At 48.0% G+C, this 25869-nt stretch overlaps 1 protein-coding gene and 9 non-coding genes across 10 annotated transcripts in view; 5 read left to right on the top strand and 5 right to left on the bottom strand.

Moving 5' to 3' along the window:
• Positions 1-25869, top strand: part of LOC144170125 (neuronal acetylcholine receptor subunit alpha-10-like) — a 176706-nt gene that overhangs the window by 82668 nt on the left and 68169 nt on the right. The window contains exon 2 of the mRNA XM_077699706.1: positions 2128-2342. Coding sequence (XP_077555832.1) covers positions 2128-2342 — 215 coding nt within the window. The remainder of the gene's footprint in view (positions 1-2127; positions 2343-25869) is intronic.
• Trnat-ugu (transfer RNA threonine (anticodon UGU)) lies at positions 15097-15168 on the bottom strand. Its single transcript has one exon. It is a non-coding gene; the product is annotated as a tRNA-Thr (tRNA).
• Trnat-ugu (transfer RNA threonine (anticodon UGU)) lies at positions 15579-15650 on the bottom strand. Its single transcript has one exon. It is a non-coding gene; the product is annotated as a tRNA-Thr (tRNA).
• On the bottom strand, positions 16061-16132 carry Trnat-ugu (transfer RNA threonine (anticodon UGU)). The gene has a single exon. It is a non-coding gene; the product is annotated as a tRNA-Thr (tRNA).
• Positions 16543-16614, bottom strand: Trnat-ugu (transfer RNA threonine (anticodon UGU)). The gene has a single exon. It is a non-coding gene; the product is annotated as a tRNA-Thr (tRNA).
• Positions 17025-17096, bottom strand: Trnat-ugu (transfer RNA threonine (anticodon UGU)). Its single transcript has one exon. It is a non-coding gene; the product is annotated as a tRNA-Thr (tRNA).
• Trnat-ugu (transfer RNA threonine (anticodon UGU)) lies at positions 17402-17473 on the top strand. Its single transcript has one exon. It is a non-coding gene; the product is annotated as a tRNA-Thr (tRNA).
• On the top strand, positions 17884-17955 carry Trnat-ugu (transfer RNA threonine (anticodon UGU)). The gene has a single exon. It is a non-coding gene; the product is annotated as a tRNA-Thr (tRNA).
• Positions 18366-18437, top strand: Trnat-ugu (transfer RNA threonine (anticodon UGU)). The gene has a single exon. It is a non-coding gene; the product is annotated as a tRNA-Thr (tRNA).
• Positions 18848-18919, top strand: Trnat-ugu (transfer RNA threonine (anticodon UGU)). Its single transcript has one exon. It is a non-coding gene; the product is annotated as a tRNA-Thr (tRNA).

Genomic DNA, 25869 nt, shown 5'->3' with positions numbered 1-25869 from the left:
TTCCTCACACCAGTAGTTTGTAGAATAAGTTTCCACAACCACTGTACCACTGTACCACTGACGCGCTTTTTAGTAAGTATCTGTTAGACCTGTAGTTCTGTTTTTATTTGTATATTTGTGACGATGTTCAGCGATGTGTTTTAGCCTGCCTGCCACATGTATATGACCACATGTTCAATTTCCCCCTGCTATATGCCATCTTGGCGTTGCAGGAAACTAAATTAATCAATTAATAATATATAATATAATAATAAATAAATAAAAGCATTCATGGGCATGGACGGGAGGAGTGTGGTTACAGAAAACGGCTATAACACTTGCTTCATCAAAATTTGCATAAGAAAAACTATATTTCAACAAACCAGTAAGACTATTCTATCAACCCCGAGTTCGACCTATTTGTCAGAGTTAGCTTTAACAAAATTCCTTAGCTCACAATAGGTGAGTTCTCACCTATGTTCGAGGCTCCGCGTCACCTCTGTGTCGTGTGCTAACCAGCTCCGCTGGTCATCCACCTTCACAGAATGTGGAATCACCCATAATGTTTGAACTGCATATTTCTGCCACCATTTCGTTCTGGAGTTACAACATAATGAATGCTGTGCAGCTCGCTTAGTAGGTGTGGGTGCGTGCGTGCGCGTGTGCGTGCATGTGTGTGCGTGTGCGTGTGCGTGCGTGCGTGCGTGCGTGTGTGTGTGTGTGTGTGTGCGTCTGTGCGCGCGCGTGCGTGCTCGTGTGCGTGCATGTGTGTGTGTGTGTGTGTGTGCGCGCGTGTGCGTGCATGTGTGTGTGTGTGTGTGTGTGTGTGTGTGTGAGAGTGCGTGTGTGCGTATGTGTGTGAGTGAGCAAGTGAGTGATTGAGTGAGTGAAACACTTTATAAAAACAAGAATTCATAAGCCCCTGAAAGGAAGGTAAGGACGGGTTGAAGGGGAAGGTCAAAATTTACGCAATGGCCACAGTTACAGTTTTAGTGTCCTAATCACAAACTGCTTACAATTTAGACAGCCATAGGCAATAAATGGGCACAGTTCACACTGTAGACATTGCGGATGGATAGATGCGGTCATTCCAGAAAAGTACCCGCCGCGGTGGCTCAGTGGCTAAGGCGTTGCGCTGCTGAGCACGAGGTCGCGGGTTCGATTCCCGGCCGCGGCGGCCGCTTTTCTGATGGAGGCGAAAAGCAAAAACGCCGGTGTGTACGAGATTTCGGCGCACGTTAAAGATCCCCAGGTGGTCGAAATTAATCCGCAGTCCTCCACTACGGCGCGCCTCATCGCCTGCGTTGCGTCGGCGCGTTAAACGCTACAATCAATCAATCAAATCATTCCAGAAAAGTCAGTCATACCGCTACACCAATTAGTAAAGACAGTGGGGGGGCATATCTGGGGATTAACTCTAAATTAGCGCGATCGCTATAGACACGACTAATATGTTCCGATTCATTTGAAGGTGTGGGTGTGTGTGTCTATATTCATGCATGTATGTATGTATGTATGTATGTATGTATGTATGTATGTATGTATGTATGTATGTATGTATGTATGTATGTATGTATGTATGTATGTATGTATGTATGTATGTATGTATGTATGTATGCATGTATGTGTGTATGTATGTATGTATGTATGCACGCATGCATGTACGTACGTACGTACGTACATATGTATGTGTGTATGAATGCATGTGCAATCGTCATTCATTTCCCGTATACTCATTATGTTTCTGCAAGTTCTTAACCATGAACCGCCCTAATTTTCAGAAGTTTTGGATATATTGTTGTTGGGTTCAAGCTCACAACGTCCTAAATTTTGAAGGCAAAGTTTTGCTTTCATTTTATTTACCAGCCGCGGTGGCTGAGTAGCTATGGCGTTGTGCTGCTGAGCCAAAGGACGCGGGATCGTTTCCCGGCCGCGGCGGCCGCTTTTCTGATGGAGGCGAAAAGCGAAAACGCCCGTGTGTCGGGATTTAGGCACGCGTTAGAGATCCCCAGGTGGTCAAAATTAATCCGGAGCCCGCCATTACGGCATGCCTCATCGCCTGCGTAGCGTCGGCGCGTTAAAACCTCATAATCAATCGATGATTTCATTTTATTTTTATGTTTCTCTCTGTCTTCCCCGCACGTGCAGTGGCCGAGGCGGACGCGGAGGCCCTGTCTCGTCTCGGGGCCAGCGAGAACGACTCTTCATCGACTTCGCCTGCCGGCGCCGCGGTGCCGAGCCAGGAGAAGCGACTCGTGGACTGGCTGATGCGTGACTACGACGCCGACGTGAGGCCCGTCAAGAACTCTTCGGAACCGGTCATCATCCGCCTCGGCATCACGCTCACCCAGATCTTCGACCTGGTCAGTGCACAAATCGATACGGAACAGGTCGCGATGAGCTACGTGCCAGCTGCAGCTCAATAACCCCGGCTCTCTTTCCGAATCATTGGTTATCGGCATATTCGAACGACAGAGATTCGCCTTGACATATCGCTGACGAAGAGTTAAGCCAGGCGCGTGAGTCTGGGTTTCGTAGGTGACGCTGTATGAAAGTGGTAGCGTCATCATCCAGGGCGCGTTACGTCACTTCGCCTTGTGTAACACCGCATAAAAAATAAAGCATACCACTCGTAAGCAATATACCAGCTTCATAAAAAACGTTGTATAACCCGCTTTTGAAAGATTAGCTGTCCCGAGAAATTTGCCTTTCCTCCCTGTGTAATGGCGACTCTTTTTATTTATCGCTGTGTTTACGAGTGAACATTACGGCAGAGTCGATGCTCCAGACGATTAACCGGGGACCAGGCGTTATTTAGTTCAGTCGATGCTTCTCTGATCCAGATAAAATATGCGTGGTGCCACGGTGCTAGAGCGATGCAGTAGGGGTAGGAAAGTAAATTCTGGGCAGCCATCAGTGCTATATTATGCGCTAGCCTGCGGTAAGATACTCGCTTTGATTCTCTAAGAAAGAGCTTCGCTCAGCACCGTTACAAGACCAGCTTAACAAAGTACGCGTAACCATTCGTTTTCTTAAACGCCCTTCGCGGATTTCTCCGTGCCTCTTCTATGCCGACGAGCTTCCTGGCTCTGAGAGAAGAAAACTAGACACTACACCGGACGGCTTGCGGCAGGAAAATTTTACGCGCATGTGCTAGCAGGGCTGGGCGCCTCTTTAAAAGCTCGTTCCCCAATTCTAAACCGGCGACAGTCGGCGACCGTTTAGCGATCTTCTGATCCATGCATTTACTTTTGCATGGAAAGCAGCTTTATTATTTTTGTGTTCGTTGCTTGGGATCTTAGGTCAAATGAATGTTTTGAAAATGTTATTTTCTACTTTTAGCGCAAAACTTGCAAATGCCTTCTTCTTTATTCTTTACCGTCTTTGACTTTACAACTGCTCACTGTTCGGGTACCTATGTATTTTCTCAGCGTACAGGTAGGTATTGTTGACGTCCGGAACAACTAGTTTGTTGAATACAAATGAGATAGGGAGAGAAAGCTTGCCACGACGTGGGATAGAGACATCCAAGGGAAGAGGCCGGGAGCGATTACAGACACGTTTATTCGAAAAAAAATCAAAAATTGCATACGAATGAGTGCGGTTGCAAATTTACTTCGCCTCCAGCTTGACGGTTTTGACGTAAACCTTCTTGCAGCGCCAGCCGCCGTCATACGTCACCCAGGGATGCAACACGTCTAAGCTATAGTTAAGGTGTTTCCACCAGAAAAAAAAATAACGTACACCTACACGCTTAGTTATTCCAACGCATCTGATGCGTAGCTAGGAACTTCTGGGACTCCAAGTGCCGGAAATAGTGGGCAATTTCAATCCGCTGACGGCGGACGACAGACCCCAACTGGCCGCGTAGTGATGGCTCGAAGATATGCCCCGCGCATTTTGTGAATGGTATCTCGGAAAAAAAAAAAGAGTATAATAGTCCTATGAGTAGAACATCGTGATCGTGTGAGTGTACCACTAAATCCTTGGTTCACCCGCTTCGGGTTCTGGCCTCATAACAAATGACTTGCGCTGTGTATGCGACGAGCAAAACCACGGTACGCATCTTGACAGTCTTGTTTTTTTTTTTTCGTACTTCGCTGCCACGTTAAAAATTTTATTTGTTACGCATGCTGATAAGGAAGCATGGTTTAGCACCCCTTCTAGAACACACATTTTGCTGAGATGATGCAATGCCTGCGCCCCCCCCCTCTCTTTTTTTTCTGACGCACGCAGTGCGGAAGGAATTTAGGGTATTTAAATTTGCGAAGGGGTACCGCGCATTTTTATTGCCTTTGTTTTTCTTAGTTAATTTTTTATTTCTGAGGAAATGAATGGTCTCAAATATCGATGGGGAGATGCTATCAGGATTATAAATGAATGGTATGTCATCTGTAGGGGTAATCAGAGAGAGAAAAAAGAAGCAAAGTTAAGCTCGAGAGCTAAGGCGTATGGTTTGGATGAAAAAAAAAAACAGCGGAAAAAAAGACGTAGAGAAAACCAAAAGCCGGTCAAGACTGGCCATTGGAACCACAACTTAGATGAAAGAAAGCCAGCGCTCGAGTAAAGCGGAGTCGTCAAGTGCACGGGGCGCGGACAGAGCCCGTACAGTAAAAAGAGGAATGAAAGCAATTGGTGATGTAAACTGGAACTCTTCGGCCACACAAAAGAAGGGTTGCGGGAAATGGGCACGGCACTCAACTCATGCACCGGCCACTCCCAAAATTACACGTTACACCCACCTCGGGTCGGGTTGTAATATAGAGGGATTATGGGGCAACAGCTTTTTCATCGTTAAGCAAGTATAAGAACGCGACGGCAAGTAATAAGCTGAGTTTCGGAGTAAGCTATAGAGTGGTTACGCTTATCCCCTCTGGACGTGATTTATAAAGGCAACACTTCGGGGGTGATTAAACGTGCTGAACGGACGGCTATCACGTTCTCGTGATAGTGAAAATGTACTTCGTAGTTTCTTCCCGTCTATCAACGTGCAAGAGATAACCATGATCAAATTTCCCTTGTGGCCATCGTAAATAAAACGTACTCTTTGCTTGCCGAGAAGGCGCCTATTGTTGAGCAGCACACAACGTCGCGGGCTCGATTAGCGTTCTCAGCGATTGCAGTCAATATTAAGCAACTCGCCCAATCCCAAGCAAATCTAGAGTGCAATAATATATAAAGGTCAGATACAAAAAGTATGCAATACACGTGCGAAACTTTTCACTCCAGGAAATGAAATCACTAATCTGCACCATTACAGAACTCTTCGTGGCACAGATGAAGCTCAGGAACGTTAAACGCAAAACAAATCATGGCAATTCACAGCCTGTCCGGAGTCACCCGCATGTCCAAGTGAGCGGGTCAGTTCCCTCCAGTTTCACTCCCTTCAGTCTGGTTTATTGGGTTCACTGCGTCGGCTCGCAATTAGCAGGCCCCTGTTCGAGTACCACTGTGTGGTACTTGAACAGTTAATTGTGGATACCGCACATACAATTACGTCCCAGCCTTTCTGGCTGATCGGACAGCCACCATAGGGTTAGGTGAGCACCGGTCACCACCCTTTTAATTGACTGGAAGAGGAACGTCCCGGGCTTCATCTTAACCAGTGTTGTACCCGTTCCTATAAAATAGGAACGAAAGCTCGTTCCTCATTCCTTCCCAATTTTGAAACGAGTTCCCGTTACAAGTTCCTTTATTGCGAAAGGAACGCGTTCCAGTTCCACTTCCAAAATTGGAACGTGTCGTTACATTAACGTTACATTTCTCTTTTTTAAATTAAAATAGTGTCGGATAATCCTTGGGAGAAATTAAGTGAGAAATTTAAAACTCGCATCGAAGTACGTATATTATACGAATATTAACACCGCCGGCGGCAGATTATCTGGAGATAAAAATAATCAAAAGAAAATCTCCTAGGCGAATTTTTTCAGGGAGCACCGGACAAACTCCAGACGGCTCTAGGACATTTCGGTGCAGGATGGTTCGGTGCGAAAATTTCGGTGTATGGACATATCGGTGCATGGACATATCGGTGCATGGACATTTCGGTGCATGAACATTTCGGTGTACGGACATTTCGGTGCACAAACTTTTCGGTGACCAAATTATCCTGTGCTTGCCTGTTTGCGACAGCCTTTATATTTTTATTTCCGCTTAATGTGGGTTATGGATAACAATCTGGAGGAGTGAGTTTATTTTTTTATTTTTTTAGAAATCCTGCATTTATATATTTTGTTTAATACCTATTCCAGGGGACACCTGTTATGCAGCCGATTGAATTCTTTAGCACACGTTTTTTTTCATTTACGACAGGTTGTTAATTTATGTTGGCTCTTTTTTAGCTAAGACAATTAACCGGTGTTTACTATGGTCCGACGCCTTTTTTGTATTTTTTTTAATTACACAACCTCAAATTACATAAATTACATGCATACTCTCAATATCCAAAACGTAAAAAACATTAGCTAGCCCCCCAGAATGCAAAAAACCTTATAAAGGGTATTATGTAGGCTGGGCTGCCTTGCTAAAATGAATTTGTGAACACTCGTCTAGAATATTGTCGTGGAGGAAGAACGGGACTTTTTGAAAACAGCCGCAGCTTCTAATGTCCTAAATGCTGATTAAGCGCGTGCGGGTTGTGCATACAAATTGCACCCATCCTGTTCGGGAAAACCAACCTTCGTTTTATGTTTACATGCCTACATTCACCACACCTTGAAAAACAGCGCAAAAACACGGACGTAGAGAGGTTACACAGACACGAGCGCTGACGAACAACTGGTGAAATTTTATTAAAGTTGGCAATAAATCGAGGAAAGAAAGCAATCATACGCCAGTACAAACGAGATAAATAAACAGCTTAAAAGCGGAGTCGGGAGTAAAAGTCGGGAGTAAAAGTAAAAAAAAAGGGGACAAGCTTTTGGAGGCATTTTCATCTGTTATGACGACATCCACATTAACGAGCGAGAGGCCAGAAGACAAGAAGCTGCGTTTCCTTGACATGGAATTGACCTTCGGCAGTCATGTGTGCTGGCAATATTCCCCGCGTTCACAAAAAGGACTCCTACCGTTCAGTTCGGCACACTCGAAGATTGTAAAACGTGGGATAGCCGTGGCAGCCATCCAAAACGCAGTGACTAGGTCCTGCCGTCACATGATGACGCGGAGCTTGGACCATCAGGTCAGCAGACTCAATTTGGCAGGGTATCCTACGCCATTGCTGCGCAGCTCGGCGGAAACCGTTTTGAAACGGGTGAACACCAGCGGGGCTACGATAAGGTCACAAGAGAATGCCAGGGGCCGCCTTAACGTCATCCCATACGTCCACGCCGTGTCGCACCCCCTGAAGAAGATAGGAGACAAGGCAGGAGTGCGGACAGTTTTTTCAGCGCCCAACAAACTAGCCACATTGTGTGCCATGGTGAATGACAAAAAGGCTCCCAGGGCTGCTTGTGGGAAGAAACATGAAAAACAGTATGTCAAATGCGTGGAATGCATAGTATACGAGATCCCACTGAAGTGCGGGCGAGTATACGTGGGCCAGAGTGGAAGGTGCGTAAACGACCGTCTTCGTGAGCATGCAAATAACATGCGCACAGGAACTGGTAGCAATCTGGCCTTACACTGCAAGAATTGCAAAGATTGCTACCCCAAGCTCAACGAAACCCGCATCTTAAAACGGTATCGTGATGCCCGATCCCGCGAAATCTTTGAGGCTTCAGTCATAGCCACTAAGGGGGAGGATTGCGTGAGTTCGCCATCCGTGGCACTGTTTGAGCGCGAGATTGCTTATCTGGCCGGATAAAAGGAAATTTGTGTGTGTTTTATCAACTTTTACTCCCGACTCCCCTTTTAAGCTGTTTATTTATCTCGTTTGTACTGGCGTATGATTGCTTTCTTTCCTCTATTTATTGCCAACTTTAATAAAATTTCACCAGTTGTTCGTCAGCGCTCGTGTCTGTGTAACCTCTCTACGTGCGTGTTTTTGCGCTGTTTTTCAAGGTGTCATGCATTGATTTGATTGATTGTGGGGTTTAACGCGCCGACGCAACGCAGGCGATGAGGCGCGCCGTAGTGGAGGGCTCCGGATTAATTTTGACCACCTGGGGATCTTTATCGTGCGCCGAAATCTCGTACACACGGGCGTTTTTGCTTTTCGCCTCCATCAGAAAAGCGGCCGCCGCGGCCGGGAATCGAACCCGCGACCTCGTGCTCAGCAGCGCAACGCCTTAGCCACTGAGCCACCGCGGCGGGTAAGGTGTCATGCATACCCAACTAGCCCAAAGTCAAGCTTTATTGCGCTACATTCACCACATTTTGATTCTTTGTCCTAGCGCCTCCCCCCCCCCCCCCCCCCCCCGCTTGCATCGACCAGATTCCTTTTTCAGTCATAATATTTTCGGTTTCCCCTGAAAATCCTGCAGGCGTGGCGGAGTTCACGTACCGCAGTGGTACAGGAAAAAGCTTTACATTCACCAGGAGCTCATGTGTGCAACAAAAAGCCACCCAAAAAGCCCTCGAGAACACAATGACCACTATCGTTTGCTGGCTACGCCCTTCCGCGCATCGCGGTCATACCGATGGCGCCCCCACTCCAGGAATCGCTCTTTTTTCGCCTTCAGTCTCCCCATTGGGAATTAACTCTTCAGGTGGCGCATATCACGGACACCCCAGGCATACATTGCTTTCTCCCATTATAAGGAGCAAAAAATTGAGTAGGCTAGTGTGACGAGAGCGGCAACAGTCGTCTTCAAGTTTTCGAAGTCCAGTTGACGCAATGGTGAACCACAAGTGACACCCCTCTCTCTCTCTACCAAGGGGCTGTGTTGCGACCGGGAGAGCCGACTGCAGCCGGGGAGAGGTCCAGAGCTGATAGGCCAACGTAACTGTTTACTTTATAGCGAGAGGTGAGCCGAAGGCAAAGAACAGTGCCCCGACGGGCGAGGTTACAATACAGGACTCGAACAGAGTGACATCATGGATTCGCTGCTCTAACAGGAATGATTTACAGCGCTTGAGCGGCTTCTATTTATACCCAAAAGCGGTAACGGTCAAAACGCCAACAAGCGGCAACACGCCACGAACGTCACAGACACACACAACGCTCTTTCCAGAGTTCGTGAGCAGTCGGAAGCATCGGCGCACGTTGAGTCCGAGAGAGAGGGGAGAGAGGAGGACTCCGCTGAGTTCGCGGGGCCTCTGTGTCCTTGAAGAGCGTGGAGACGAGCCTCGCCGGCAGCCGCCGAAGTTTTGAAATGCGCCGAAAGCGAAGCGTCTGACCCGGGCTTGTCGAGACGTGAAAGTATGATTCACCGACATGGTGGCGTGGCGCCTGACGGCTGAAAGGCGCACGCAGTGGCTTCGCCGCACAGCCGAGGAGTGATGCGGGAAAGTACGGCGGCGCTGGCCGATTTGTAACAGCTGGTAGCCGGCGGGGCTCAGCCTTCCCCTCCCCTCAGTAACGCCACCGTAACTGCGATCGTTGGTTGGTTAGTTTTAAAACCGACACCGAATGCAACGAATACGAGATTGATTGAGAAAATAATTAAAACGGAATGCACACGCGCTTAATCTACCTCGTTTTTCTGGTGTTTTTTTGCGGATGTTTTGCTGGGGGGGGGCAGGAGGATGGACTAAAAGCAGCTGCAGCGTCTATCACTGTTGGGTTAAGTGAAAGCAAAGCGCTTTGGTAACACCTAAAGTAGTAGGGTTGTTCACACGAATGTTAAAATAAAAGAAAATGTTCAACGCATGCAAATCAACAAAGTTAATTTTTACCATCTACTACAGAAAATGGGTTTTACGTGGCAATGCTCCGCCAGGGTTTAGCATTCGTTTCCACACACGGCGGCGCAAGCCAAGCACAAGTCCCGAACGTAAAATCATATCAAGTCACGAAATTACAATATCAAAGCTAAAATGTTCAAAGAATGCCTGGGACATCCCGTGACTCAAAATGTCTGGGCCAAGACGTCATGCACCAAATTGCCCTTGCACAGAAATGTCCGCACCAAAACGTCCTGCAGCTAAATGTCCGACACCGAAATCTCCGGATCCCGTATTAGACAATCTTTCCCCGTCAGGGACCAATTCTATCGGCCAGACGCGCATCCTGGCCTCCCCAGACGAACGATGAAAGGTGAAAAGCATTCCCACGGATACGCTATTGACCCGTCGAATGCCGCGCAAGTTCAACCAGCATGAAAGCACAAGCTGCGGCCTGCTGCGTGGTTATTCTTCTGCCTTTGACCTTCGAGGAAGCACCTACGGCTGAAGGGCGGGCAAATTGACCAGCTTATAGAAGAGAAACGCAGTAGCGACTTGTGGATTTTTCTACTCGAGCCTTGGCATCAAAAATAGCCAAATCCTAGCGATGTAATGGCAGGAACGCCGTTCCTACCGTTCCTTCAAAGACGTAACGAGTTACCGTTACAGTTCCACCGACCCTTAATGGAACAGTGGCGTTCCTCTGTTCCTCCAAGAAGGAACTAGTTCCAGGAATGGCGTTCCTTGTAACGCCGTTCCGTACAACACTGATCTTAACTCCAATCCTCTTCAATGTGGCCATTCCTAAGCTGCCTCCCCTACTCGACGCAATCCGCGACCTCCACCACGCTCTGTACTCTGATGATGTAACCATGTGGGCAAAAAGCGTATCGGACGGTCAAATACAGGACGCCCTGCAAGAGGCAGCAAATGTAGTTCGCAACTATGCCTCCATGGGAGACCTGTCTCGCGCACCGAAGAATCCAGGCTTCTTGTGTTACCTCACCGCACGCTACCGGTAATCCAGCCAGAATTCTCTGTTTACCTTGTCAATACCTTGCTCCCCTGCCTCACCAGAGTCGGAATTCTAGGTTTCATCTAGAATGCAACGGGTGCACTACGCACACAGTTCACCTCATCAGAACCCAAATCACGCAAATCATGCACATGATCCGTCGTATCTCTAACCGACGCGCTGGCCTCAAAGAAACAGACACCCCTCGCATTTTTCCATCCCTGCTCATTAGACGCCTCCAACTACATCCCCTTCCACAGTCTGCTGCGCTCCGAACTCCAGCACCTCAACACCATCTTAAGAAAGGGCAATCAAGGCTGCCATGGGCCTGCCCCCATAGGGCCGGGCAGCTGGACTGGTGGCGCCACCAATCGGGGTTCCCCTCGTTACTGCAATTGGCCGGTGCATTGGACTACGCAGCCTTCCGTCGTTTCTGTCGTGTTTGCTTCGGTTCTTTTAACGTTAAGTAGTGTTGTGAGCGGATATGTGCGGTGAAACGAAGTCTAGGCATATGTGTTCAGCCCTTAGATGCACTAGTGCATCTAACGAGCTTACGTAGCCGTTAGGAACGGCTACGTAAGCTCGTTGGATGATTGTAAGGTTGTGTATGGGCCTCATCGACATGAGCGCTTTTTGCAGCCCTATACGCCGGGCTCCACCCGATTTGAGTACAAATAAAGCTTTTAGTATTAGCAGAGTCCTTCTGGTATTCGTATTAATTTCTACCAGTTTAAATTATTTTCACTCGTTCCAATGAATACGTTTTCTTCAACAGCCTTAACAGCCTTAACCTCGATACGTGTGCCTTGAAGAGAAAGGCGCTTCCGTGCGAGTTCGATTGCCGTATGGTCATGGAAACGTTGCGGCATTTTACACTTTTAGATGCGACGGCATCTCATTCACTCGCCTTGTCCCTCCATACGGCGTTGTCGTTGTCCGTCCACAGACTCCCCCATTCTCCTCGCTGCGCGAGCTGCGCTCTCCGCCGCTCACCCCCTCTCCTCTACGATAGCGAACACTCTCTCGCGAGGGGCATTTGATTGGATTCGATTGGCTTGGCTTGGCTTGGCTTGGCTTGGATTGGATTTGGATTTGGATTTGGATTTGGATTTGGATTTGGATTTGGATTGGATTAAAGTGAATTGTGTTGGATTGTGTTGCGTCATAGCCGCGCCACGTTGCGTCATAGCCGCGGCAGGGGATTCACGGCACGTTTCACGCGATGGGAGAATCAACCTAACGGAAACAACAATGGAAACCCCTATGCGTCGCATCTACACAGGGGTTCCCGCGAGGGGAGGTGGGAGTAATTTTTTGCTGTAACCTTGAGCGTTGTGCCTTCTGTTTCCATGAGTGACAGCACGGGAGCCTGAGAGCTCAAACTGAACCCCCGCGTTTGTAGTGGACATTTTACCTAGAGCCAAAGTATTTCAACCACCCAACAGCCCAAGCTACAGAACCTCCCCCTCACCTCCCCATTTTACCACGTGTGTGCAATAAAGGCTGGCACCGATAGACGGCCACGGCATTAAAAAATTTTTCAGTGTGTTAACGCAAGCCTGCGTTTTTTTAATGCGTAAGCATTCCTTGCCGAGTACTTCGTCGCAAACCGTGTGTAATGCCTTGTAAAGAAACCAGAAACGTGCTTCTAGTTGCCTCGAATAGATGTGCGCAGCCCGAGTCCTCCAGCACAGACGCATTTCCGACACGCTGGAAGCAGTTTGGATTGGAGAGGGGTGCATGGATGGGAAAAATTAAACAGAAAATCATCCATTCACTGATGCGAAATATGGGGAAGGGACAAAATTAAAGCCGCTGCGGTAAAAAGACCAAACTGCGTGCGGGTCATATTTAAGGCCCAATTAGTCAAAGTCCGAAACTCGGCGAGTCAAAGTCCTAACCCAGACCCCAACTAAGTTAACCCAAACACGATAGCTTTGCATTAAAATGCCCACTTGGTGGGCATGTTTTTCTCTACGCTTCCTTTCTTTCTTTCTTAATAGATGAACTACCACATTTTCCCCTTTGCTTTCCTTGGCTTTCTTGACTGCCTACCCTTATTTCTGGTGATATATATATATATATATATATATATATATATATATATATATATATATATATAACTATAAGGTTTGGCAGTCAAGAAAACCTCGGAAAGCAAAGGGGAGGTTGTGGTGGGTCATAGAAAGAGATGAATTTTTCTAGTCGAAAAGAAAGTGGTGAAAAAATGCCCGCTGGGTGGAATCCGAACCCACGACCTCCAGAATACCGGTCTGGTGCGATAACCACTACGCTACCGGCGGTGCTGTTTCCCCAGCACTTTCTCGGGTATTTATGTTAAGGTATTTTTGTTTCCTGCACTTGGGTGTGGTAGACAGCGCCACTCAGACTACTCGGGGTGAAGGGGACCTTCTTTTTAACCCCCGGGCCGTGACTCGAGTGTCTACGACATGTAGAGAGTGGTCGACCAGCGTTGAACCCTCTTAAGCTCCCTTTGGCACCAAGACTGCCAGAACAGAGGCCCTCGCTAAGCATGTAGCGAATCAGAAAATGGAAAATGAGGGGCTCCGTGAAATAAGACAGAAAATAAGGGTTGGCAGTCAAGAAAACCTCGAAAAGCAAAGGGGAGGTTGTGGTGGGTCATAGAAAGAGATGAAGAATTTTTTTAGTCGAAAAGAAAGTGGTGAAAAAATGCCCGCCGGGTGGGCTCCGTACCCACGACCTCCAGAATACCGGTCTGGGTTCGGATCCCACCCGGCGGGCATTTTTTCACCACTTTCTTTTCAACTAAAAAAATTCTTCATCTCTTTCTATGACCCACCACAACCTCCCCTTTGCTTTATGAGGTTTTCTTGACTGCTAACCCTTATTTTCTGTCTTATTTCACGGAGCCCCTCATTTTCCATTTTCTGATTCGCTGTATATAAATATACATATATATATATATATATATATATATATATATATATATATATATATATATATATATATATATATATATATATATATATATATATATTATAAACGAGTCAACCTATGAGCCTACGTCTTAATGGTCACCGGGCAGATACTCTTAGCAAATCCTCCATAGCTGTAGCGCAGCATTTCAACCAACCAGGCCACAAATTTGATGACCTTAAGTTGTATATACTTCAGTCAAACTTCAGGTCTCCTAGGTACAGGAAATACCGAGAATCCTATTTAATTCACAAATTCAACTCCATGGAACCTACTGGAATTAATGCGCCTAGGGGCAACTTGGAATCCTTGCGATATTCACCGGGAATACAGAAATAGGCGCTGTCTTGCATATACCTTATCCAAAGACTATTACCCCTCCCTCTGGTCTTTAACTGGTCACCTAATTTCTTTTCTTTTTTTTTTCATTCCTTAGCTTCTAGCTTAATACTCGCCCGAATCCCTCCAACCTTTGCTTGTTGAATTCCATTTTATTTTATTTCTCTCTTTTTTTTTTACTCCGCGTGGTCTTGTGCCCCGTACGTCACTCTAACTTTATCTTTTCATTTTTGATTATCAGGACAGGCCTGTTCCACGTATGTTGCCGTGGGTGACACGTGCCATTTCAGTTGCCGGGTCATTGCTTTTTCTTTTTTGTGGGGGTTTGTGTGGTTTCCCTCCCTGTTTTTTCTCTTTTTTTTCTTTTTTCTTTGATCTCGTTATTTTCCTTTCTTCTCTACCTTTTCTTTTGACCTGAGGCTTGCAGTTAGTTTCTGATAAGGACCCCACTCTCACCGCCTGGTCTGCTTCCGGCGGTTCTGAGAACCTTTCCGTATGCCCCGCGACGGGTCAATAAACACCCTCTCATCCTTTCTCTCCAAAAATTCCCCGAATATCAACCCCGGCTGACTTCCCTGTGACCTACTTCGCGGCTCAAACTATACAACCTTCTTTGCCCCTCAATATCTCCCCCGACATACTCCCAAACCAATCCGCTTTCTCAATTTCACTTCCTTCTTTCCTACTTTTTTTCCTTCTCCCCTCTCACCTGGGGACCTACCCCTATATAAAGCGTGCCAGCCAGGCGAGAGATTCCCCTGACGAAAGCAAGTCTCTTTGCTGAAACGTTGGCAACAACCGTGCTTTTACCTTGTTCAAAGTTTGCTTTTCTTATATATATATATATATATATATATATATATATATATATATATAGTAAGGAAATGAGGGGCTCGTTGAGGAAATACAGAAAGATAGGGCAGCAGTCTACAACGCCAAAGGAGGCATAGGGGTGTGGTTAGGCTCTTTTCTTTTTCACCACGGTTAATGAAGTAAACATTTGTTTTAATATACAGAAGAAAGAAAGAAAGAAAAACACGCGCCCAGAGTGGGGACCGAACCCACGCCTTTCGATTACACGTCGAATGCCTTACCAATTCGGCTATCTGGGCGACTGTGTTCTCCTTCACTTTCTAGGTTATTTATATTTACTAGAAGTGTATCTGACGCTTGAGGGTGGTAGCCAGCGCCACTCTGACTACACGGGGAGAAGGGGACCTTCTTTTCAACCCCCGGGGCGTGACTCGAGCGTCTACAGCCTGTCATGAGCGGGTAACTGGCGGGAAGCCCTCTTATGCTACCTAGGCATCAAGGCTGCCAGAACCGAGACCCTCGCTAGGCTTTCGCAGAATAATATAGTAAGGAAATGAGGGGCTCGTTGAGGAAATACAGAAAGATAGGGCAGCAGTCTACAACGCCAAAGGAGGCATAGGGGTGTGGTTAGGCTCTTTTCTTTTTCACCACGGTTAATGAAGTAAACATTTGTTTTAATATACAGAAGAAAGAAAGAAAGAAAAACACGCGCCCAGAGTGGGGACCGAACCCACGCCTTTCGATTACACGTCGAATGCCTTACCAATTCGGCTATCTGGGCGACTGTGTTCTCCTTCACTTTCTAGGTTATTTATATTTACTAGAAGTGTATCTGACGCTTGAGGGTGGTAGCCAGCGCCACTCTGACTACACGGGGAGAAGGGGACCTTCTTTTCAACCCCCGGGGCGTGACTCGAGCGTCTACAGCCTGTCATGAGCGGGTAACTGGCGGGAAGCCCTCTTATGCTACCTAGGCATCAAGGCTGCCAGAACCGAGACCCTCGCTAGGCTTTCGCAGAATAATATAGTAAGGAAATGAGGGGCTCGTTGAGGAAATACAGAAAGATAGGGCAGCAGTCTACAACGCCAAAGGAGGCATAGGGGTGTGGTTAGGCTCTTTTCTTTTTCACCACGGTTAATGAAGTAAACATTTGTTTTAATATACAGAAGAAAGAAAGAAAGAAAAACACGCGCCCAGAGTGGGGACCGAACCCACGCCTTTCGATTACACGTCGAATGCCTTACCAATTCGGCTATCTGGGCGACTGTGTTCTCCTTCACTTTCTAGGTTATTTATATTTACTAGAAGTGTATCTGACGCTTGAGGGTGGTAGCCAGCGCCACTCTGACTACACGGGGAGAAGGGGACCTTCTTTTCAACCCCCGGGGCGTGACTCGAGCGTCTACAGCCTGTCATGAGCGGGTAACTGGCGGGAAGCCCTCTTATGCTACCTAGGCATCAAGGCTGCCAGAACCGAGACCCTCGCTAGGCTTTCGCAGAATAATATAGTAAGGAAATGAGGGGCTCGTTGAGGAAATACAGAAAGATAGGGCAGCAGTCTACAACGCCAAAGGAGGCATAGGGGTGTGGTTAGGCTCTTTTCTTTTTCACCACGGTTAATGAAGTAAACATTCGTTTTAATATACAGAAGAAAGAAAGAAAGAAAAACACGCGCCCAGAGTGGGGACCGAACCCACGCCTTTCGATTACACGTCGAATGCCTTACCAATTCGGCTATCTGGGCGACTGTGTTCTCCTTCACTTTCTAGGTTATTTATATTTACTAGAAGTGTATCTGACGCTTGAGGGTGGTAGCCAGCGCCACTCTGACTACACGGGGAGAAGGGGACCTTCGTTTCAACCCCCGGGGCGTGACTCGAGCGTCTACAGCCTGTCATGAGCGGGTAACTGGCGGGAAGCCCTCTTATGCTACCTAGGCATCAAGGCTGCCAGAACCGAGACCCTCGCTAGGCTTTCGCAGAATAATATAGTAAGGAAATGAGGGGCTCGTTGAGGAAATACAGAAAGATAGGGCAGCAGTCTACAACGCCAAAGGAGGCATAGGGGTGTGGTTAGGCTCTTTTCTTTTTCACCACGGTTAATGAAGTAAACATTTGTTTTAATATACAGAAGAAAGAAAGAAAGAAAAACACGCGCCCAGAGTGGGGACCGAACCCACGCCTTTCGATTACACGTCGAATGCCTTACCAATTCGGCTATCTGGGCGACTGTGTTCTCCTTCACTTTCTAGGTTATTTATATTTACTAGAAGTGTATCTGATCAGAAGTGTATCTGGTATCTGGTAGTGTATCTGGTGTATAGTGTACCAGAAGTGTATCTGGTAGCATAAGAGGGCTTCCCGCCAGTTACCCGCTCATGACAGGCTGTAGACGCTCGAGTCACGCCCCGGGGGTTGAAAAGAAGGTCCCCTTCTCCCCGTGTAGTCAGAGTGGCGCTGGCTACCACCCTCAAGCGTCAGATACACTTCTAGTAAATATAAATAACCTAGAAAGTGAAGGAGAACACAGTCGCCCAGATAGCCGAATTGGTAAGGCATTCGACGTGTAATCGAAAGGCGTGGGTTCGGTCCCCACTCTGGGCGCGTGTTTTTCTTTCTTTCTTTCTTCTGTATATTAAAACAAATGTTTACTTCATTAACCGTGGTGAAAAAGAAAAGAGCCTAACCACACCCCTATGCCTCCTTTGGCGTTGTAGACTGCTGCCCTATCTTTCTGTATTTCCTCAACGAGCCCCTCATTTCCTTACTATATTATTCTGCGAAAGCCTAGCGAGGGTCTCGGTTCTGGCAGCCTTGATGCCTAGGTAGCATAAGAGGGCTTCCCGCCAGTTACCCGCTCATGACAGGCTGTAGACGCTCGAGTCACGCCCCGGGGGTTGAAAAGAAGGTCCCCTTCTCCCCGTGTAGTCAGAGTGGCGCTGGCTACCACCCTCAAGCGTCAGATACACTTCTAGTAAATATAAATAACCTAGAAAGTGAAGGAGAACACAGTCGCCCAGATAGCCGAATTGGTAAGGCATTCGACGTGTAATCGAAAGGCGTGGGTTCGGTCCCCACTCTGGGCGCGTGTTTTTCTTTCTTTCTTTCTTCTGTATATTAAAACAAATGTTTACTTCATTAACCGTGGTGAAAAAGAAAAGAGCCTAACCACACCCCTATGCCTCCTTTGGCGTTGTAGACTGCTGCCCTATCTTTCTGTATTTCCTCAACGAGCCCCTCATTTCCTTACTATATTATTCTGCGAAAGCCTAGCGAGGATCTCGGTTCTGGCAGCCTTGATGCCTAGGTAGCATAAGAGGGCTTCCCGCCAGTTACCCGCTCATGACAGGCTGTAGACGCTCGAGTCACGCCCCGGGGGTTGAAAATTAGGTCCCCTTCTCCCCGTGTAGTCAGAGTGGCGCTGGCTACCACCCTCAAGCGTCAGATACACTTCTAGTAAATATAAATAACCTAGAAAGTGAAGGAGAACACAGTCGCCCAGATAGCCGAATTGGTAAGGCATTCGACGTGTAATCGAAAGGCGTGGGTTCGGTCCCCACTCTGGGCGCGTGTTTTTCTTTCTTTCTTTCTTCTGTATATTAAAACAAATGTTTACTTCATTAACCGTGGTGAAAAAGAAAAGAGCCTAACCACACCCCTATGCCTCCTTTGGCGTTGTAGACTGCTGCCCTATCTTTCTGTATTTCCTCAACGAGCCCCTCATTTCCTTACTATATTATTCTGCGAAAGCCTAGCGAGGGTCTCGGTTCTGGCAGCCTTGATGCCTAGGTAGCATAAGAGGGCTTCCCGCCAGTTACCCGCTCATGACAGGCTGTAGACGCTCGAGTCACGCCCCGGGGGTTGAAAAGAAGGTCCCCTTCTCCCCGTGTAGTCAGAGTGGCGCTGGCTACCACCCTCAAGCGTCAGATACACTTCTAGTAAATATAAATAACCTAGAAAGTGAAGGAGAACACAGTCGCCCAGATAGCCGAATTGGTAAGGCATTCGACGTGTAATCGAAAGGCGTGGGTTCGGTCCCCACTCTGGGCGCGTGTTTTTCTTTCTTTCTTTCTTCTGTATATTAAAACAAATGTTTACTTCATTAACCGTGGTGAAAAAGAAAAGAGCCTAACCACACCCCTATGCCTCCTTTGGCGTTGTAGACTGCTGCCCTATCTTTCTGTATATATATATATATATATATTCAACGCGGTTCAACGCTGGACGACCACTCTCGACATGTCGTAGACACTCGAGTCACGGCCCGGGGGTTAAAAAGAAGGTCCCCTTTACCCCGAGTAGTCCGAGTGGCGCTGGCTACCACCCCCAAGTGCAGGAAACAAAATATACCTTAACATAAATAACCGATAAAGTGGTGGTGAAACAGCCCCGCCGGTAGCATAGTGGTTATCGCACGAGACCGGTATTCTGGAGGTCGTAGGTTCGGATCCCACCCGGCGGGCATTTTTTCACCACTTTCTTTCTGACTCAAAAAATTCTTCATTTCTTTCTATGACGTCCGCATTCCCCCCTCTGCTTTCCGAGGTTTTCTTGACTGCCAACCCTTACTCTATATATATATGGAGAGATGAGAGAGAAATGAATGCCAGTGACACCAAGGAGGGCGCTGCAGGAGGAGTAAATCAGAATTTTGTCGTGCAGGAATAGAGAGCATGAAATGTTTGAAAGAAAAGAAGTGGAGGAAACGCGCACCCTGCGGCGGACACGAACCAATGACCGTCGGATTACGTGTCCCACGAGTTACCAATCCCGCTACCGGATCGTCTGTATTCTACCCCAATTTCTGGGAGATTTAAGCAAATGTAGGGCGGTAACCAGCTCCCCTCCTGCAACACGGGGTGAAAAGGCCCTTCTTCTTGTCCTTCAAGGCCAAGGCGTTAGAAAGGTGGTCCCCTTTATCCCATCGGTGACGGCACCTTTGGCTATTACCCAAGCCTCTTAGTCATAATAACGAGGAGAAGAGAGAAAAGACGCAAGGTAAATTGCGTGTTTGGCGACATTATACACTTATCATCCCTAAACTTCTCAGCAAATAACTTCGCCGCACTAAAATCGGCGACATAACTCAGAACTGATGTTCATGCATTCTCAAATATTAAAACAAATCTTAAGCGCCCCCGCAGTAGTTTTGTTTAACAAAGCGGCAGATTCCACTCAGCGATGTCGTATGCTCCTTTTTCTACGTCGGTAGCTAGCAAAGATGAAAAAAGGTAAGCGATGTTAATGATGTACGCACTTTGGCGTTTGTATGACCAGCAGTCTCTTATTACGGCTGCTACGGCAGTGCTACGTTCGATCACATTGCTCCCGTGGGCCGGTTTTACGATGACAGTCATCGCGTCAAATACTGTCGTAACTTTCAGACGCCAAGAGGTTATAAAAAAAAGGTGCGCTTGGCTCTCACCCTTTGTGGTGAGTGCCTCCTTTTTGTCTCTTGCGATGGCGCTTATCTGGTGAGACGCAGTCAGAATGTTGCAGATGCAGGTGCTCCCAAATAGCAGAAATTATGGAAAGCAGTGGCAGCAGCTTGTAGGCAACGTTGACGTGGGCAGCATTCGAGATACACAAACGACACTAAAACTGCAAGACAAGCTGAAATACAATTTTTATATCGTATACATATTGTTGCACCCCGGCAAACGCAGAAGCAGTTTGACGGGACGCTGGAAGGAGTGCTGTTTACTAGATGGCAGGCCCAGCTGGAGATGTCAGGGCAGCGCAAACACTCCGCGGGAAAGCGCAATATGCCCTACCCACCGAAACACGCGAGCCGCTGGCAAACACGTGTTTCAGCGTCATTTTCGGTGGTCTGTGGGTCGGTTTGCCAAAATATATGGCACGTCCCGAAGCAAGCGGACAGTGAAGCGTCACCAATTTTGATTCGTATCGTGTCCCCTTTCCGCGGTAGCGATGTGGATGGAAACGAACATCGGAGCTATTTTTGGTCGTTCTATTTGACAAATGGCCTGGAGGCGGCGCAGGTGTACACGTGTCAGTATAAAATCATGTATCAAAACCATAGCTCGAAACAGCTTCTGGAGGTGTTTTTTCCGAGAATAAGGAAAAGAAAAGACGGGGTTAGAAGGGGACATTTGTTGACTATCTATGCCATGTTTTGTTTCAGAGTATTAAATTTGTAAAAGTCACACTAAATGCAATTGAGTTGTCTCGTTGTCAACTGAATTTAGAAGCGTGCTTTTAGCAGCTCGTAGTTGAGAACTGACTAGTCCTTTACAATGGAGGTCGTTTTCTCGTTTAAGGGAGGCTTAATATTTAGTATTAAATTAACTATATAGAAGACGCACCCGTATGAGCCTCACTTTACTGCTACTCATAGCAAATAATAATAATAATATTAATAATAATAATAATATGCTGGGTTGCCCTGGAAAAAGTACGTATCATTGTTTTTCTTTGTTTCTGATTTTTGTATTATTTGTGCACTATCAAACTTGTTAGACAGGCATACTGGCCCACCGGCGACATACCCGCTCGTCCTGGCGGCTACTAAAATAGTTTAGAGAGCAAACGCACTCAAATCGGCGCTGAAAACGACTACGTGGCCAGTGCCCTGACAGTTCAAGAACCTTGGCCCATCAGTTGTGAATTCTGGCGCTGCTGTCCCAGCAAACAAACAAAACAAGAAATGGACGCCATCCCACCCTACAAAAGTTGATGCCTAGCGCAGCTGTTGTAAGGCACTATACGTGCGGATGAGGGAGGGAATGAGACGCTCCCCGTTGTCTCAATCGGTGGGCTCGTCGCTAGCACTCGGCTTCTCTGGCCGCAAATGCTGGGTCCTGACGCATACGAACGGCGTTTAGTGCGATAACTACTGGGTCCTGCCTAGCCTAACGCAAGCGCTAGCCCTCGGATGACGTCAACCCCCTCCCCCTTCGAGAGCAGCTACAAACCTAATCTTTACCAGAACACATGGGGGTGGAAAAGGCAGGCGTCCCCTTTTTTCACCGTCGCCTTATCAATCCATCATGCGGTTTCGATGCTTGTTTTGCGGGTTTTTTTTTTTCTTTACACAAATACTGAGCTCTATGCTGCAAGCCTCGGGTAAAATCAAGAACACCAATAGCGCATCTGTGTAGTAGCTTGCTCCCCCGAAGCGACGGACCTGGATGTCTACGCGCGCACACGTTTTGAAACGAGATTGCGCTTAATGCGTAACATTGCCTTCTTTTTCGCACTTTATTATTTTGTTATCGCTGCAGGATTTTATCAGCAGATTAAGTGTGAGAATTTCGTGGAAACGGCTCGTGTCACGTTCAAAATACCCGAAGTAAGGAACTTCTTGCGCCGCGTGGAGTAACAACCGGCTGGGGTGATGAGGCGCAGGGGCAACTTCCGTTACCATTCTTAAGTTGTCCCCGAGTATAGGCAGTATTCGTTGAAAAGTTAGCGGTCAATTTCTTCGCCTGGCAACGCTGGTAACGGCCACATACATGGCCGATGCGCCACAGACACGGCGCGGATTGGGCCACTGCGGCCGCACGCCGAATTAAAAAAAAAAACACCGGCTTGCGTCCTCCGTTCCAATCCGATTCTAAACGGTGGCGTCAACAGAGATGTTATTAATCGCACTCACATTGAACGCAAGGAAATAGCGAGTTTTAGCTGACCGTTTTTCACGGTTCGCTCCGCTCCGATAGCAAGCGGGAGCGCCATTGCGCATGTGTAGCGCGTTGGCCGCGAACGGCATTGGCTCCGGTTGCGCTAAGCGGGCCGCTGATACCGGAGCGGACCGTCGAAAACGATCAGCTAAAACTCTCTAATACTTTGCGTTCGCTGAGGTAGAGTTTGTAACGTGAAACAGTCATGTGTTTCACAGTCGTACTTAGCATGGACAAAACTTGTTGCTGGGCTAGTTGGTTCATGGTTCATGATCAAGCGCCAGTCCTGTCCATTTTCTCTTACGTGTGTCCTGTTCTTTAAAGCGCTAATCCCAGTTTTTAGCATGGACAAGTACCGCCATCCCGCGGAGCCCGACGTAACGAGTGACGGCGCACTCGCACGGTTGCATGGAGAAGAGGGGTGCCTGATCTGTGGGCCGTGCGCACAACGTCGCCTAGCAACAGACGCTTGGCCACAGATATGGCGGCGCGCACTTGGTTGCCTGCATGCATTCCACGTAATTGAATACCGGCTATAGCCTGACGCATGCGGGCGGCGCCATGAGCGAGAATTTCTGGGTCCTGTCTGGGTTTTTTTGTTTGCGAGGCTAACAGCGTCGCTTAAAAAATAGTTTTTTTTTCGTTCTCCGTATTGCATGGAGAAAAACAACCGTTATATAAGCTCCGAGTTTCAAGTACAAAACAAACACGACGCCAATAAAGCTTGCTGTAGCTGTAGCTCGGGGGTAGTAGGCGGAATAAATTGTATTGCGACCAAAGATTTATTAATTTCTGGACTCAAAGTTCGGGAGGTCTTCCTAGTCCATAAGTCCCTAGGCGGTCGCGGCCTGGCGGGGCCCTTTCGACCAGCCGGAGCTGATCGCCAGTGTCCAGGCTGGCCAGCACGCCTTCCGAATGCTCGTGTGTACGTCCGAGGGAGGAGAAAGTGCTGAGGGGACGAGTGCGGGCGTTCTCCCAAGTCGATTAGCAAGTCTTCGCCGAATACCCTCCAGCTCCAACCATGTAACAACCTGCATTAGCTCATTGGCAAAGTTAGCATATTTAATCGTTATAACACTAAACACAGCTACAACATGAAAGAACGCGATTTTTTTTCATCCTTTTTTTTCTTTCTTTATATAAGAAAAAAAAAATGGCGCAGCTTGCACTAGTGGTGCAAGGCTGGAGAAACAGCGGAGCTGGTGGCCCCTCTAACTACGTAAGAGGCCCGGCTGTTGAACCTCTCATCGATTTCCTAAAGTGCCGCTGAAAGTTCTCCTTGACTGGCAGGCCCGGATCATTTTGTCCGCAGGCTTTCACATCTCCCCCAATAGACCGCGTTAGCACGCGCTGGCATCCGCGGCAACCGGCCTCGCCAACTCGGCGTCTGTCCCCCGCACCCCCTTCAGGCGCGAACGCGCGCTAACTGGCGAGGCGAACAGCACGCGAGAGACCACGCCACGAATGCAACCGCATAGAAGCCGGTTTCATAAGGCGAGAGACCCAGGTTAGACTCTGACCCCGCGAAGCGTGTTTTCCCGTGGTTCGCCTCGTTGTTTCATGCGGCAATGGTCTTTAAATTATTAGATGCGACTGCATCTCATTCACTCGCCTTGTCCCTGCATCCGGCGTCGGCGTTGTTGTCGGCGTCCTTCCCTTCCCCATTCTCCTCGCCGCACGAGCTGCGCTCTCCGCCCCTCACCCCTCTCCTCTCCGATAGCGAACACTCTCTCGCGAGCGGCATTGGATTGGATTCGAATGGATTGACTTGGCTTCGCTTGGCTTGGCTTGGCTTGGATTGGATTTGGATTGGATTGGATTAAAGTGGATTGTGTTGGATTGTGTTGCGCCATAGCCGCGGCAGACGCACTGGCGCCGGCGCGTCCCCTCACCGTTATGCGCGCTATAAAACGCGGTGCCTGCGCCCCTCCGCTCCATCGTTCCAGCGCCGTTCCTCCGCTGTCCAATGCTGCAACGTGAACCCCCTATGCGTCGCATCTACACAGGGGTTCCCGCGAGGGGAGGTGGGAGTTTCTTTTGGATTTTAAATTATTGCAGTAGCTGTGTACAACCAACAAAAATTGAAGTGGGTTATTGGTTTTGTGCTCCTTGATCAAAATGTCAGTGAAATTTGCAGTCGTTAGAATGCGTTCATTGGGCCTTGATTTTGAATAAAGCATATTTAATATATATTGTATGTCCTGTTTGTTTTTAGATGCGACTGCATCTCATTCACTCGCCTTGTCCCTGCATCTGGCGTCGGCGTTGTTGTCGGCGTCCGCCCCTCCCCCATTCTCCTCGCCGCGTGAGCTGCGCTCTCCGCCGCTCACCCCCTCTCCTCTCCGATAGCGAACACTCTCTCGCGAGGGGCATTGGATTGGATTCGAATGGATTGGCTTGGTTTGGCTTGGCCTTGCTTGGCTTGAATTGGATTTGGATTGGATTGGATTAAAGTGGATTGTGTTGGATTGTGTTGCGTCATATCCGCGGCAGACGCACTGGCGCCGGCGCGTCCCCTCACCGTTATGCGCGCTATAAAACGCGGTGCCTGCGTCGCTCCGCTCCATCGTTCCAGCGCCGTTCCTCCGCTGTCCAACGCCGCAACGTGAACCCCCTATGCGTCGCATCTACACAGGGGTTCCCGCGAGGGGAGGTGGGAGTTTCTTTTTCTGTTGTGCTTAATTTGGAGGGTTAGGTTATCGCTTTTTTTTGTTCTTTTATTACTAAGTTGCAACCCCCCAAACCCATATGTGCATTTGCCTTCCCGTCTCGTAATGACATGGCCTAGGAAGGCGAGATGGCACGGTTTTTTCCCACTACGGGCGCCCAAATTCGTTGTTCGGTTTATTTATTTTGTTTCGCTTTAAAATTAACCCATTTGGCTCTAATACTTGCGAAAATTCCTATCTGGCATTTTTTCCTTGTGGGTTTAGCGCACTGCGTGTCAACCCATCCTTTTGTACTTTCCAAATGGCTGCACGAGTAATTGTTCTCCGCCGCTGCTAATCCCGTACCCCTCGGGCCTTTGCAGTGGCCGAGCGGTTAGGCAGCTGGTTGCACGGTTGCACGGTTGCACGGCTGCACGGCTAAAGGCCCCAGGTTCGACTCCCGGGAGCCCCCTAACCACATTTTTTTTTTCTTTATTCAGACACTTCCCACACCTGCTCGTGGCTCCTTGCCTCCTCACTACCTTCACTCACACTTCTTGGCCTAGCATCTTCGCCCTCCCCACTTCGCCGAATATGACGGTTTTCTGGCAACGCTCCGCTTCGGAATTAAAAGCTCAACCAGTTCCGATGTTAAAACAACCCCTCCACATTTTTATTGAGCTTAAATGATAATTGAACCCCAAGGCAA

The sequence above is a fragment of the Haemaphysalis longicornis genome, unplaced genomic scaffold (genome assembly GCF_048455015.1).
Source record: "Haemaphysalis longicornis isolate Haplotype H1 unplaced genomic scaffold, Haemaphysalis longicornis Haplotype H1 scaffold_2, whole genome shotgun sequence".
NCBI classification, from domain to species: domain Eukaryota; kingdom Metazoa; phylum Arthropoda; class Arachnida; order Ixodida; family Ixodidae; genus Haemaphysalis; species Haemaphysalis longicornis.
The sequence above is the reverse complement of the archived record's forward strand: the minus strand, read 5'-3'. Positions and strand labels throughout refer to the sequence as shown.